The sequence below is a fragment of the Pantherophis guttatus genome, chromosome 2, assembly GCF_059756535.1.
Source record: "Pantherophis guttatus breed Tessera chromosome 2, ASM5975653v1, whole genome shotgun sequence".
NCBI lineage: Eukaryota > Metazoa > Chordata > Lepidosauria > Squamata > Colubridae > Pantherophis > Pantherophis guttatus.
The window spans coordinates 144,312,106-144,327,536 of record NC_142064.1 but is presented as its reverse complement, the minus strand read 5'-3'; the positions used below and the strand labels follow the sequence as shown (position 1 = coordinate 144,327,536).

The 15,431-nt window shown below is 42.4% G+C and overlaps 1 protein-coding gene across 1 annotated transcript in view; it reads right to left on the bottom strand.

Moving 5' to 3' along the window:
• Positions 1-3,313: 3,313 nt before the first annotated feature.
• The window catches only part of SCPEP1 (serine carboxypeptidase 1), a 28,523-nt gene continuing 16,405 nt past the window's right edge, over positions 3,314-15,431 (bottom strand). Inside the window, exons 11-13 of the mRNA XM_034412499.3 lie at positions 13,503-13,640; positions 9,403-9,566; positions 3,314-6,694 (exon numbers count right to left, since the gene is read on the bottom strand). Coding sequence (XP_034268390.2) covers positions 6,629-6,694; positions 9,403-9,566; positions 13,503-13,640 — 368 coding nt within the window. The 3' untranslated portion in view covers positions 3,314-6,628. The remainder of the gene's footprint in view (positions 6,695-9,402; positions 9,567-13,502; positions 13,641-15,431) is intronic.

The window sequence follows — 15,431 nt, the reverse complement described above, 5'->3', positions numbered from 1 at the left end:
CTTTAAGGTTCCCTGTTTTGTTTCCCTGGGATTCTGCTTCTCAGAAAGAGACATCGCTGCTTTAGAGAGTTGTAGACAAAACGAAAATGGAACACAAGCTGCCTTCCATTGCTAGTATCACTTCTGCCTGTTTTGATCACAGGCTTTAGGGACAAAGATTGTAGATTATTTAAAATATGCTGTAACTCTTGAAATATCACTTCTGACAAGCTGTCATTTTCAACTTGTTAAAGGTCAGCACTCAGGAAAGAGACTTTTTGCAGCTAATCCACTTTCAGCTCCGTTTTGTTTGGTGCATTCTCCTGGGGTTGATGCCTTTCCGTCAGAGGTTTCCCAATTGAGTAATTACAAAGCTGGCATGCCACAATTGCTGAGGCAGAAAACACAAAACTCTGAGTTTGTTGTCTGGATTCCTTTCCGATGTGCAGGAAGAACGCCTTTGCTTTTGCAGGCCAGGGGTTCTCTTAACACACGACACACACAACAGGAAAACAAAAATGTGGTTCTTCTTGTGAGCCTAATTACAGAACCTACCAAATATCTGGACCCAAGGACTTTCATAAGGACATGAGTTAGGGAAGGTAACCGGATAGGGAAGCTTGGGTGGCAAGAAGTTACATTTAGTATTTTGGGGGAGAGTTAGGACTGCAGTGGGTGGGACAAAGAGGCCATGTCACATAATGGAAGTCAACTTTTCTTCCTTCCAGTTCTCAGTTCCTTTATTTAGTTTAAAGGCCTATCTTGGGTTGTACACTACTTTTTTCAATGAGTTTTGTCTTGGACAAAAGGTCTTTTCCTCCAAGCAATTTGGATGATTGGAGGACAGAGAGAGTAGGGGTTAAGTCAAGCTTGGCTCTTAGTATCTACGTAGACACATGTGCCATCATATGTCCCTTCCTCAGATCAAGCAACTATTTCCTAGATGCTGTTGTAATTCATTCCCAGAATTTGCCTTTCCCAAGTATGAAATCTTAGATTGTGTTCTACCAGCTCCTTTGGTATTTTGACATTTTCCATTGCCTTCAGACCTTGTAAGCAGGTATGCCTTCCTTCCCTGAACTACAATCACTGTAGTGATTGTAGATCATCTGAGATACAGCCATTGGCAATAATAGACTACACTGTTCTGTAGTCAGAGTGTAGGCTGGAAAGATTGAAAAGACAAGACAACTGTTCACTATAAAGGACCAATCTTGCTTCTCTAGGACCTTCAGATTGGTATTCAGAAACCAGCAAAAAGAAACTTTACACAGTGGAGATGAGCATGATTCTTTGTTAACATCCAAGCATTAAATTGCTCTAAAATAAAAAGTCAAAAGTTTCAATGCCACATTCAACAGCTGGCAACCTTGCTTGAGTCCCACAAGTCATTTTTAAAAGTTTGAAAGTGAACAAGTCAGGGAGGAATTTGGGGGTGGTGGTGCTAAGGGGAGAGATGACAACTAAAGAGTAGAGCAGTACATAATCAGAGCTACTAAAATTGAAGGGTCAAGGAATACCTGGGTTCACACACTGTACTAAGGCTTGGTTTAATGATTTGGCTTAGCATGGTGTGAAGCCAATCTATACAGGTTGAATGCAATGGTTTTATAGCTTTATATTGTTTATGATAATTAGAAAGCAGCATTCACATCATTAGCTATAGGCCTCAAGCTAAAAAGTCACACAGCCTGCCATGAACTGACAGTGGTTATTTCCCCTTGCAGTGTGTGCAAGCAATAGAGAGAGAACAGCTGAGCCTTCCTATTTGCAGGATAATTAAGCACACTAGGAACTGGCCAAGCCTCTGGAACAGGACATCAATTCCCTTGACTGAAAGCCATAGACTCAGCAGAAGGGGCAAATGCTGCTACGATTGATTTGTATGCTTGCCTTTCTTCAGTTTTGGTTGTCTCATTAAAGAGCTGTGGAATCCCACTGTTTGAAGACCAGCTTTGTGCCTTCAGATCCTCTGTGGGATGATGTTTTGTACATGTTTCACGTTCCTCCGTCTGGAGCAATAGTTGAAAGAACGACTTGAGGCAATATTACAGCAGGGACTTCGTAGGGCAACTCTAGACAAAGAAGGTCTTTTGCTTCAGCTATTTCAAAACAAATGCTTGGCCAATAGAGATTCTAAGATCTCTATTAAGAGCATTGAGCTCATATCAAGGTACGGCCTCAGAACCTCTCACCTTACTATCACTCTTTGTACCAACTCCTGATTTCATTCCATTGCAGCAGGCTAGGAGAAACAGTTTCAAAACCCATGTCACAACACTTAGTGACTTCATTTATTTTTATTTATATCCCACCTTCATTCTTTTTTATAAATAACTCAAGGTGGCAACTATACCTACTATGCCTTCCTCCTCCTATTTGCCTCACAACCACCATCTTGTGAAGTTGAGGAGTGTCCTCACACATTTGTGCCTTCCCCTGGGAGGGGTAGGGGGGGATTAATTCATGAAGCAGCCCACAGCTTTCTTAATCCAGTTCAGGTTGCAGCTTATTGGTATAGCCCAGGAGTAGGCAACCTTAAACACTCAAAAAAGCCACAAATGCCCTAACTGGAAGCCCCCCGTTCAATTCTGAAGCCAACCGTAAATCTGGTTCCCCCCACCAGTGTCTCTTCCTAGCACGGCGTCTTTTCCTCTACCTATCCTAACTGAAAGCCTTATCAATTGTGGAGCTGACGGGCAACAGGGAGCAGCAGTACAGGGATGAAAGAGCCACATGCGGCTCCAGAGCCACAGGTTGCTGACCCCTGGTATAGCCCCTACTCTGCATGAACTCAGGTGTCAATGTCTGGCATTACCAACTCAGGAGGTCCACCAGTTGTGGATGTTAATTCCCAGAATTCCTCAGCCAACATGACTGGCTAGGGAATTCTGGCAGTTGAAGTCCACAGGTCTTAAAGTTATCAAGGTTGGCCACCCCGTCTTAGTATGTTGTGCAAACTCCAGCCAATTGTATTTTATTCAATAAATCATGTACATAAGCCAAAATGACAATATTGGAGCTAGGCAGATCAGTGGTATTCCAGGCACGGGCTATTTAAAGATGTCTTCCCCCACCAAGTGGCCTAATAGTTTATTGCACTTTAGGAGTGATCATAGTAAAAAAAAACAGTCTTTTTAACTTGCAAGCCCAGGCAAGAAAAGAGCTGTGTGCTACATTCATGGGAAGAGAGGTTGAGGCAGAGAAGCTTAAATTTCTGCCACAGCCCTCAACTGGGGTGGAAGCGGGAGGCGGGGGAGAAAACACTACACAGTCCTTTTTTAAAATATCTCTCCTCCATCACCCAGATACATTTGCAGAGCTGCTGATGAGATATGAGGGAAATCAATCTTTATTAAGGCCACTTCTTTGGCTTTCAGATTTCAGATATATATACATAAGACACATAAGACAAAGGCAATTTCACCACCATGGAATGAACTTCTCTGTTAGACAAGCATTGAACTGTGTATAAAGAATGTTAATTTCATTTCCAACAGTTGGCAACTTTAAGGAAAACATAGTGCTTTCCCTACAAACTTCACAGTTTAAGAGACATTTAAGACACATTCAGTACCAATGTGAGAAGCCTCCGTGGTGACTTCCCACACAGAATGAGCAAGTGGGACAGCCAGGAGGATAATTTTGAACTAGTTTTGTGTATTTGTTTTTTCTCAGCATTAGAGGCAGACAAGTCTATCTACGGTATCTACCTCATTTTATAATTATTATCCACACATAGGCTTTGGTACTTCCTGACTCAGCATTTTACTTCATTTTATCGTTAAGTGTGTAAACAATGCAAAGGAAACAAATGCTCTGCAAAGCCCCCTCAGTTGGTTACTCACCTGAACAGAGAACTTAAATATGAGTCAAAAGAAAGAAATACAAAACAAAACAAAACAACTATGTTGGATTTTTAACAACAGACTAGCTATCCCAAAGTCGCTTAAAAGGTTAGGTAATTATGCCCCCCTAAATCATAGAAAGTGTTCTTGTCAAAAAAGAACAGAAAGGATCACGTTAGATCCGTGATGGCGAACCTGTGGCACGCAGAGCCATATTGGTGGGCACATGAGCTCAGCTCCGGTGCACATGCACGTGACGGCCAGCTGCTTTTTGGGTCTTCTGGGCCCTCTGGAAGTCAGCAAACAGGCCGTTTCTGGCCTCCAGAGGGCCTCCGGGGGGGGGGAGGCTGTTTTCGCCTTCCCCAGGCTCCTAGAAAGGCTCTGGAGCCTGAGGAGGGTGAAAAACGGTCCTACCCAGCCCACTGTGCCATCGCATGCCAAAAGCAGGGGAAGCGCAGAGGGGTCATGCACATATATGTGGGGGCGGGGCACACAGAATTATGGGGGTGGGCCAGTGGTGTGTTCCTCCCGGTTTGGCCCAGTTCTCCCGAGCCGGTAGCGGTGACGATATGACGTCACCAAACCGGTTCTGCCCCGCCCCCACATTATTCTTACCTTTTATTTGGCCCCACCCCCAATCTATTGCTGCCTCCTGAATCCCAGCTGATGGCTAGAGGGAAAAAACTGTTTAAACTCTTGCAGCGGGCTTCAAAGGGCCGCCCTACAGCTGATCAGTGTTAAAAGAAAACAAATGAGTAGACCAGTGCCTGCAAAAAATACATGAGTAAATCAGTGCCTGCAAAAATACATGAGTAGATCAGTGCCTGCAAAAAATAAATGGGTAGATTGGTACAGCTCTGCAAGCAGTTAAAAGCCTGGTAGACCAGTACCTCTGCTAAATCCTAAATAATTGTCACATGACCATCAAGCCACGCCCACAAAATAAGCCATGCCCACAGAACCGGTAGTAAAAAATTTTAGAACCCACCCCTCGTGTGGGCACATGTGCATACGACCCCCCCTCCCCCGCACTCCCTCCGCTTTCGGCACGCGATGGCAAAAAGGTTAGCCATCACTGCGTTAGATCCATATTTCTCAATTTACCATCCAGTTGTGCTGACCAAGCAGTTTCAGAATCCTAGTAGTTACTATTCCAACCCATCTGAACCACACCAGATGGGTTGGGGCAAACAATCCAATAGTTTGACCTTTGCTTAGACTATGGCCCCTTTACAACCCTTGGACTTCAACTCCCAGGGTTCCTGAGCCAGTCATGAATTCTGGGAGTTGAAGTCCACAAGTCATAAAGGGGCCATACTTACCCATCCTTGGCTTAGATAAATCCATTAACCTAAAGATCAAGATTAGGAGATGCTGAACCTTTGCTCCAGGTTGCTGCTTTTATTCCAATATTTCCTCCTCCTTGGAAGCCAAGGAAAACAACTGCTTCTACTTTAGAAGTGAGACCTTAGCTCTGTATAGAGTCGGGCTTATGCCCGTCAATCCTGAATATACTTTCTAGGAAGGAAATCTCATTTAAATAAGACCTGAATTCAACCCCTTGTTTTCAATCAAGCTGCAATGGCTGGTAGAAAAAAGGATGATGGCTTTGGGTATGAGCTCTGGGCCAACCTCCGGGGTGGCCTGAGCAGATAGAAAAGTGCTTGGCTGAAGAATACTCTGGGTCAAGGGTGAAATCCAAAATTTTTCCCTACCGGTTCTGTGGGCATGGCTTGGTAGGCGTGGTTTGGGTTGGTGGGCGTGGCTTGGTGGGCATGGCAGGGGAAGGATACTGCAAATCTCCATTCCCACCCTACTCCAGGGGAAGGATACTGCAAAATCTCCATTCCCTCCCCACTCCAGGGGAAGGATATTGCAAAATCTCCATTCCCATCCCATTCTGGGGCCAGCCAGAGATGGTATTTGCCGGTTCTCCGAACTGCTCAAAATTTCCGCTACTGGTTCTCCAGAACCTGGCAGAACTTGCTGGATTTCAGCCCTGCTCTGGCTTCCCACTTCCAGGACAATTTCACCCACACTTGACCACATGCTTGTCTCTGGGAGGCCAAGAATCAGAAAAATTGCCTTTTCATAGGCCTGGATAAGAAAGTATCTACAAAGAGGCCCCAAGTGGAAGTATGCATGCATAGGATATCTATATAAAAAAGAGAATGAAAATCAATCAAAAGAAAACATTGTTATTGAGAAAACATTACTTCAAGTGTGGGAAACCTCTCTTGTCCTGGGAGCTACCCCAGACTATTTGGAGGCTAGGACAATGATGTCTCCAAGAGGATGGGCCTGAGCGTGGCTAGGAGGCATTTTTGAGCTATTTGGGAGTGTTTAGAAGTTGGAAATGGATGCATTTTGCCTCTGGGAGGCTGATCAGTCCACCTCTACTTCCTTTTGGCAAAACCTACCCCAAAAGGGTATTATTAATATCTCACCAATTTTGCCAGATGTTGCAGGACAAAAGGAGGATCTTCTGAGGCTGCAACATGGAGGCTACACATAGCCTACAAAATGCCCATCCCTGATTTATTCACATCTTCCTTTTCCAGCATTTAAGGATTATGCTAACCAGAAGTGGATCAAGAGATCTTCACATTTTACAAAAGAAGTTACCACAGGAGAAAGTAAATTATTTCCATCTGTGTCTCCTTAAAATGCCTTGCATAATATCTGAGAAAATCAAAACACAATGGTGCCATTGTTCCGTCTGCTTTCAGGGTGCCACAAAAAGATTCCAAAGAATCTGCTTTTGTTCTGTAGAGGAGCCAAGCCAGCTGGCTCTAATTTAGTCACTGCTTTTGTTGGGTGACCATCCTAAGCATCTTCAGCGCCATGTCACCTTGGTCAGCCGGGACCTGAGAACAAAAAAGCATCAGCGGTTAGCTAACTGCAGGAGATTTTCCAGAAAGCCACAAGAACAGGAGCAGCCATAAAAGAAAAGGGTGTGGGGACCACAAAGTAGAGAAAATCCCTCCTTAGGTTTTGTAATATTATTCATCTACTGTTCATTGTTCAATGCTTAAGGCATTGTAAGCCGCCCTGAGTCTCCGAAGAAGGGCGGCATATAAATCAAATTAAAAAAAAAAAAATGAGGCCAAATAAAATAAAATAAAAAAGGAAACAGAAGTCTTGCTCATTCTAGTAAAACTACAAGATATTTTTAGACTCCATTATTTCAAATATAGATGGTTAACCATAGTCTTTTAGGACAGGGGCCCTGAACCCTAAGACTGTGGTCTACTACTGGGCCTTGAGCCTTTTGGAACTGGGGCGCAGAAGTGGTGGCCGAGCTTACATGAGCATCCCCACTCAAGTGAGCAGTGGGTGAGCGCACGCGCAGAACCATCCCCTCTCTCCCTCCCTCCCCTGCCAGTCCACAAAGCTGAAAAGGTTGGGGAACTATGGGTGAGGGAAGGGCAAACTAGATGTCTCTGATGGAACAGAAATGAAAATGCAGCCAAGACTGACAAGCTGGCAGTAAGCTTAGTCAACAGAGCCTCTCCAGATAAGGAGAGGATGAGAGATCACTCACTTGTGCTCCAGACAGCCACTCCTCATGAAGAGATTGCAGGACAGGGGTTGACCCACAGGTCAGAGCCCTGGGAAATAAGGGAAGCCATCAAGTAATCACAGTGGAGTCTTTAAGGACATTGGGTTCATCCAACCTCACTTAATAGCCGCTTTTGGATTTATAGTGACTTTAAAGTTAACAAAGGCCTTCCAAGCAAGTCTGGTGAATAAAGCTTCATTCCAAAGTAGAGGTAAAACTAGCGATTGTCTCAAAGAATTCAAAGAACATGAAATAAATGTAATTGAGGAAACTTATAAATGAATTAAGGGAACAGGCGAATTTGGAATATTAGGCCTTTTGCTAAGATTTTTGAAATAAATAAAAAAACATTTTCTTTGCAGAAACATAAATTGTTTAATCTGTCAGGAACCAACCAAGATGATTGGTTGAAATTTGAAAATAAATAAAGAATTCTGTGATTAAAGAAATGAGACCCTAAAGAAGACTAATATAAGCCGAATAAAATAAATAAATAAATAAATAAATAAAATAATATCGGGGCCTGAAGACTTGGCTATTCCAACAAATGGGCTGATTTAGATTCTTGGGTGTTATTATTTATTATCATTCGATTTTAACTAGTTTTAATTGGGTTTTTATTGTATGTTTTTATCTGTTTATTTGTTTTTACCTGTGTTCGCCGCCCTGAGTCCTTTCGGGAGAAGGGCGGCATATAAATACTTGCAAATAAATAAAAATAAATAAATAAATAATGTTCCAGGCAGGAATAGTAAAAAGAAGGAAGCGGGAACCTGTCTTCTATTCTTGAACTGAAAGAAGAGGGGTGAAATTTATAAAATGACAAAGTTATGATGCTCGAGACATTTCAAAGGATTGTTTTGAAGAATTGAGAAATATAAAACTAAATTGGCAGAAATAATTTCTGCACCTGCAAATGCATTTTTTGAAGAAGATTCTAAGGAAGAAAGACATGGAAGAGACTAACATGGAGTAAATTATAAACTGTCAGGATGAGAAGCAAAACAAATCCCAGCTGATGTATAAACGTTGTAAAATAAAGAAATTGTTAATTATAAGACAGGAATGACAAAGTGAAAATACAAATGATAAGCCAGGAGATGAAAAGTGACGTGGAAGAATTTTGAGACTGGGAAAAAGGAAGGTTAATTAGAGATTCAACCCCATGGATAGCAACTTGATGAACTGAAGATCAAGATTGTTGGAAACAAAAAAATGGAACATTAAACTGACTTCTTTGATTGGGGTTAAAATAAGAAATATTTCTATAAAATTCTGGAAAACCTTTATGAACTTTATGCCAAAACCTAGTTAGAAATGACAAGAAATGACTTTTTAGCATTGTTAAATTCTTTAATAAAAAGTGTTTGAAAAAAGAATCTCCATGTTATTATGATCAAATGAAAAAGCCTTGCTTATGGCAGCCTCTCTCTCTCTCTCTCTCTCTCTCTCTCTCTCTCTCTCTCTCTCTCGCAAAATTTTTTTTTTATTCGCAGTCTCTCTCTTTCATGGAAGGGATGTACCATATTTTTCAGAGTATAAGACGTACCTTTTTCCCCCCCAAAAGAGGGTGAAAATCTGAATGTAGCCCCGCCCAGCTTCTCAAACAGAGGTTTCAGAGGCTGAAAAAAGCATCAGAAAAGAAGCTTCAGAAAAGAAGCCCCCAAACAGCGCTTCAGAGGCTTTTTTTCTGAAGCTGTTTCAGAGGCTTTCAGAGGCAGGAAAAAAACAAAACAAAGAAAAGCAAGGAACAGAGCTCACAACCAAGGAACCTGTTGCTAAAATTCACCTCTGGGAACAGCTGATTATCCACCTTCCAATCAGCTTTTTTCTTATTTTCCTCCTCAAAAACTAAGGTGCATCTTATACTCCGAAAAATACGGTATCATCCTACTTGCCCTATTCTTTTGTCTTTGTGCTATGCAAAGCTGTGTCTATAAAATGTTTTCCTTCTTACGACATACAAAACAGAAACTGTCCTGTTTTTGCTCTGAAGACATGGAAAGGACTTACCATGTGGCCAGCCTTGAGGATCCAGAAGAAGCTCAGGTTACAATAGGATTTATAAAAAGCAGCCGTCTCTGTGCATTCTGGGCAGGTGTACAAAGGTTGCCACTTCAGTGTACTGAATTCTTTCAGTTTGGGCCATTTTAGCTTCCGGAGCCAAGCTTCTTGCCCTAAACATAGAAAATTGATCAGTAACTCTATCATAAAAAAATCCTGCAACAAACTGCTCCTGTTTGAACAGATGATCCCCCACCTACCGTGGTGGAGAGCCATGGTGGCACAGTAGTTAGAATGCAGTATCGCCGATTGACTCTGCTCATTGTCAGAAATTCGATCCTGACCAGCTCGAGATTGACTCCTTCCGAGGTTGGCAAATGAGGATCCAGATTTTGGGGGACAATAATGCTGACATTATAAACTACTCAGAGAATACTTTAAAGCACTATGGGGCAGTATATAAATCTAAGTTCTATTGCTATTACTAGCCATCAAAATAAATAAAGCAACAAAAAGTCCCGGAAAGAGCAGCATGCAGATTTTTTAAAACAAATAAATAAAAGGGGGAAAAACTCTTTCAATGCAAAGTGAATCACCTTAGAGCAGTGACGGTGAACCTTTCAGCACCGAGGGCCCAAACTGGAATGTGTGTGCATGTGTGCGTGCTGGAGTGCCAGAAACCCAAAGAACAGCTGGCCGTCACACACATGCCTGTTTTTTGGCCATTTTCAGACCATTTTTTGGCTGTTTTTAGGGCCAAAAATGGCCCGAAAAACGGCCTTAAAACAGCCTGAAAAACAGCCCAAAAACGGCCTGAAAACAGCCCAAAAAACAGCCTGAAAACATCCTGAAAAACAGCCTGAAAACATCCTGAAAAACAGCCTGAAAACAGCCCCAAAACGGCCTGAATACAGCCCAAAAATGGCCCGAAAAATGGCTGGTTTTTTGGCCGTTCTCCCGTGCTCTGGCACCTGTGAAGACCAGCTGGCTGGTGTGCCAGAAACCAGAAGAGTAGCGTGCGCCCAGAGAGGGGCCACCTCTGGCACGTGTGCCATAGGCTTGCCATCACGGCCTTAGAGTTATTAAAAATCTTGGTTGCAATTGCCCACAATGGTCCACTGTGAAATTAGTAAAACACTTAACACATACAGTAATCTTAGCAATGTGTGTGTGTGTGTGTAATGTATAGCCAGGCACCTGCTGTCATGTTGGCTATCTCAATCATTGCTACCATTGCCCAGGAACTCATCTTTGAAATCATCATTGTTTAACTGGCTGATGCTAATTTACCACTCATTGCAATTTGCTTTCCAGACCTTGAGGTATCAATTTTATCCCAATGTCTGGGAAACAATATTGCCACCGAATAGAAAAGAACAGTATAAACGTGGGAAATGGTGTGTAGTCACTGGTACATTGCCTAGGATCCCTTGGGAGTAGGTAATGAATAAATTTTATACATAAATAAATAAATATGCTTATTTATATTACTGAAAGATTTACTTTAGTCAAGAAGATAATCTAACTGTAATCTAAATATAAGCATACCGTCTTTGCCCAGTGCCAGGAGATTTAATTACTCCATAACTTAGTCTATGTTTACCCAACATTGTTGTGAATGCTTTTGATCAAACGGACCTGAAAGCTCCAGTCACTTTTGCTCAAAAGGACCGACACAGCTGTCCACCGCAAGAACTCAGACTAAACCCAGCTGAGTGGACGGATAACACAGGCTGCATTCATACCTATTACTCAGCCTAGATTTGTTCACCTGGATTTATTTATTTATTTATTGGTTCGATTTATATGCCGCCCTTCTCCGGAGACTCAGGGCGGCTTACAATGCGTTAAGCAATAGCCTTCATACTTTTGTATATACCAGCTTAGTAGGGCTTTCGGACCCCCCTAAGTGGTGTTCTTTTTTATACAAAATCATCTTATTGCCCCCACAATCCGGGTCCTCATTTTACCTACCTCGAGAGGATGGAAGGCTGAGTCAACCTTGAGCCTGGTGAGATTTGAACTTGCAGTAATTGCAGGCAGCTGGTGTTACTTAATAGCACTTTAGTCTGCTGTGCCACCAAGGATTTGTTGACCATAATACAGTGATCTGGTTTACATATCTCATTAAAGAAAAAAAACAGAACACTGTTTCCCTAGATTAATGTTATACTGTATGTTAATTGTTTAACCTGAGTTAATAAACTGCAACTGAAAAGAAGAAGAATCTATTAGAGTTTAGCATATGCCTGCAAAGACCGATAAAATCTCAAAATGGAGCAAAGTAGAAATGGAGACGGCTTAGAAAATAAATCCACCACTTGGACTTCAGCTAAGGGTCATCTCATCATTAAAAGCAATCCAAATAGCTACTCACATGAAGGAATCCCATTTTAAGATGAAAGGGAGAGTATAAACTCTACAAACAAGGTTATGCTAGCTACTGCTTATTTATTCACAAGACAATGCCTTGATCCTATCTCCTAGCAAAACATCCCTCCTATACAAAAGCTTTAGTCTCTGATAACATTCATGTTTGACTGTATTACCCTCTTCAATACTCTCTTCCCAGCTCACTTCTTTCTACTATTTCTGGGTTCTGTATGCCCCATTTCCTTCTAGAGCCGTGATAGCGAACCTATCGCACGGGTGCTACAGGTGGCACACAGAGCCATATCTGTGGGCACGCGAGCACTGTCCTTGCTCAGCTGCAGCGTGCATGTGCATGACAGCTAGCTGATTTTCGGGCCTTCCGGGTCCACCAGAAGTCGGGAAATGGGCCGTTTCCGGCCTCTAGCGGGCCTGGGGGGGGTAGGGAAGGCCGTTTTCACCCTCCCCAGGCTCCAAGAAAGCCTTGGAGCCTGGGGAGAGTGAAAAATGGGTCTTCCTGGCCCACCGGAAGTCGGGAAACAGGCTGTTTCCGGCCTCCGGAGGGCCTCTGGGGGATGGGGAAAGCCGTTTTTGCCCTCCCCAGGCACCAAGAAAGCTTCTGGAGCCTGGGGAGGGCAAAAAACAGACCTACCGGGCTCACCGGTAGCCTTTTTGCCATCACGTGCCAAAAGCAGGGGGAGTGCGGGGGGGTTGCGCACGCATGCATGAGGGGGCAGGGCACAGGGGGGCATAGAATTACAGGTGTGGGCACGTGCGTCCCCGTTTTGGCACGCGATGGCAAAAAGGTTAGCCATCACTGTTCTAGAGCTATGCCATCTACCATCCTTCTACCATCCAGTCACTTATTTTTTACTTTGTTTGCTTCTGAACTTTTCACTTTCCTATCTTGCTTGATGTTTCATGACGTTTTTGACATTTACTTCTGGTTTTTGACAAAAACACACCCAGTGGTGAAATCTAAAATTTGTTACTACTGGTTCTGTGGGCGTGGCTTGGTGGGGGAGGGGGGTTAATGTGACTGGGTGGACGTGGCCAATTTTTTTTTTTACTTTTAAACCATTTTTTACATGTAAAACCATGTAAAAAAATGCTTTCAAAAGGCTCTGACGATCCCAGCTCAGTTGCCTGATTGTCAGAGGGTTTTTAAAAAACCCTCTGCCGATCAGGCAACTGAGCTGGGATCATCAGAGCTTGGATCGTCAGAGCCATTTAAAAGAAAAAACTTTTTTTCTTTTAAATGGCTCTGACGATCCCAGCTGAGTTGCCTGATTGGCAGGCAATTCAGCTGGGATCGTCAGAGCTTGGCTTGTCAGAGGCATTTAAAAGAAAAAAAGCCTCTGATGATCGCGCGGCTCAGCTCGGCATGGGGGGCAGGGGCAGGGATTTTTGCTACCGGTTCTCCGAATTGCCCGCCGCCATCGCTACCTACTCACCCGAGCCGGTCCGAACTGGGAGCATTTCACCTCTGAAACACACCCATTGTGAACCATTGGTTCACTTAAGTGCAGATTCATTTAATGAATACCACAAAAAAGACTGTAAAATCAGGTCAGTCACATAACTGACCCATTTTAGGACCTTCACGAGTTATTATCATGATGGGCAGGCTCCATGATGGTCATAAATTAAGGATTACCTGTATACAGTTGCACCTAATAATAATGACCTGCTTTGCTGTCTCCACCAAGCTCATTCCCATGAAAAAAAAACACCCTTACCTATTGTAGGAACGATGAGATCCAGCTGCCCATTGTATACAGTGACATTCACATTGGCCTCCAGCAATTTGTCTACAATATCAATTGCATTTTTCATAAAGTCTTCAGCCATATTCATAAATACACCTGTTGATTGCCCTGTAGAGTGATAACAAAAGAGTATGAAGAGGCAGATAACCTTATGCCGTCTGAAGGTCATACTCAGTGTTATTGATAAAGAAAAGGACCGTGTCTCTGTGTGTGTGTGTGTGTGTGAGAGAGAGAGAGAGAGAGAGAGAGAGAGAGAGGGAGAGAGAGAGATAAAGGGGGGGAGAGGAGGGAGGGAGGGAGGGAGAGGGAAAGAGAGGGGGGAGGGCGGGAGAGTGAGAGAGAGTGAGAGAGAGAGATGCAAAAAAGATACATTTGCCTCATGGCCAGGATCTGGTATTTTCATTTCTTTCTGAAGTTGGGGGGTTGGAGTAAAGTACATTTTTTTCATTTTAACCTGCAAAAATTAACTTTTCAAATTAAGTTTCTAAATTGGAGGAAACTACAATTCACTACTGAGTTTTGGAGCCAGCATTAAAAAGTGGAGAAAAAAAGGGGGGGGCTTGGGGTTTATAACCTGAATCTCAGAGCCACCCAGAAGTTCTTACTAAAAAACTTCATGTATTAGTATTATTTAGCAAATAGAATTTGAAATAATACAGTAATTAACTTCAACCTGGTTTAGAACCCAATTGGTTTTAATCTGAGGGGGAAAAATTTCCTATACCTGATTGTAATTGGAAATCTAGCAAATGAGACAACTGTCAGGGTTCCAAGTAGCACCCCCAACGAAGTAAGACTCTGACATAAACACAATTTTGTGTCAGTTTAATAATCACTGTAGTGTTCTCGAAAGAATTTGGGGAGTTGTCATTGGATGAAAAGATTCTTTGCCTAGAGATGAAAAAAAATCTTCACATGTACAGAGAACTAGAATTGCAGCTTCCAGTCAAAAAGAGGGAGTTATTATTACAAATATACAGTATAGAAAATCCAAACATTCTAAGGCAGAGGTCTCCAGCCTTGGCAACTTTACGGCTTGTGGACTTCAACTCCCAGAATTCGTCAGCCAGCAAGTTGAAGCCCACAAGCCATAAAGTTGCCATGCTTATAGACTCCTGTTCTGAGGGACAATTTTGAATAGCAGGCCAGTCTAAGTCATTCCTCCAATCTTCTGTAACACTCCCATCCAGATTCAACTCCCAGAATTTCCCAAATGACATGGCCACTGCTAAGAATTCTAGGAGTTGAATTCTACATATCAGTGCCAAATTCGGAAGGCTGTCTAGAGAGTTCCAATGTTAAGAGAAAGGTAATGACTGGTATGTTAGTACTTCTAGAGGGAAGCTTATTTCCTAAAAACCTTGCTCCATCACATCTCTTATGAAATAAATGATATTCAGATTTATAGCCTTGTATTGATTTTCTCCAGATGTTTAAGGCAAAATAGTCAGCACTTCTTCCTCCAATTTTTTTCTGCAACATTAACTCTGCAAAGTCCGGCTGGCCTAAAATCTCCTTCCAGGACAGAGGCTAAACTCAAGAGATCCAGGCTCAATATCTTAACTTTTATTAACACTGTTGAGGTTGCTTTCTTACATGTATAATTAACTGCAGAACATTTTTCTTTTGATGTCACTTTTATAGGTTAAAGTGTATATAAAAAAAAAACTCCTTTCCATTTAAATTCAGAAGAACCATCACTTTGGATGTAATTGTAAACCACCCAGAGTTGTATCAGTGAGATGGGTAGCATAAATAAATAAATATCCCCAGTTCCCCCTAAAGACAGTATATCAGTTCAGTTACTGCAGATAAAGCACATTTTGCCATTGAAGTTCAATCATATCTAATATAATATAGTTATATTAAATATAGTTTCCTAAGAGAAAAGCTTCATCG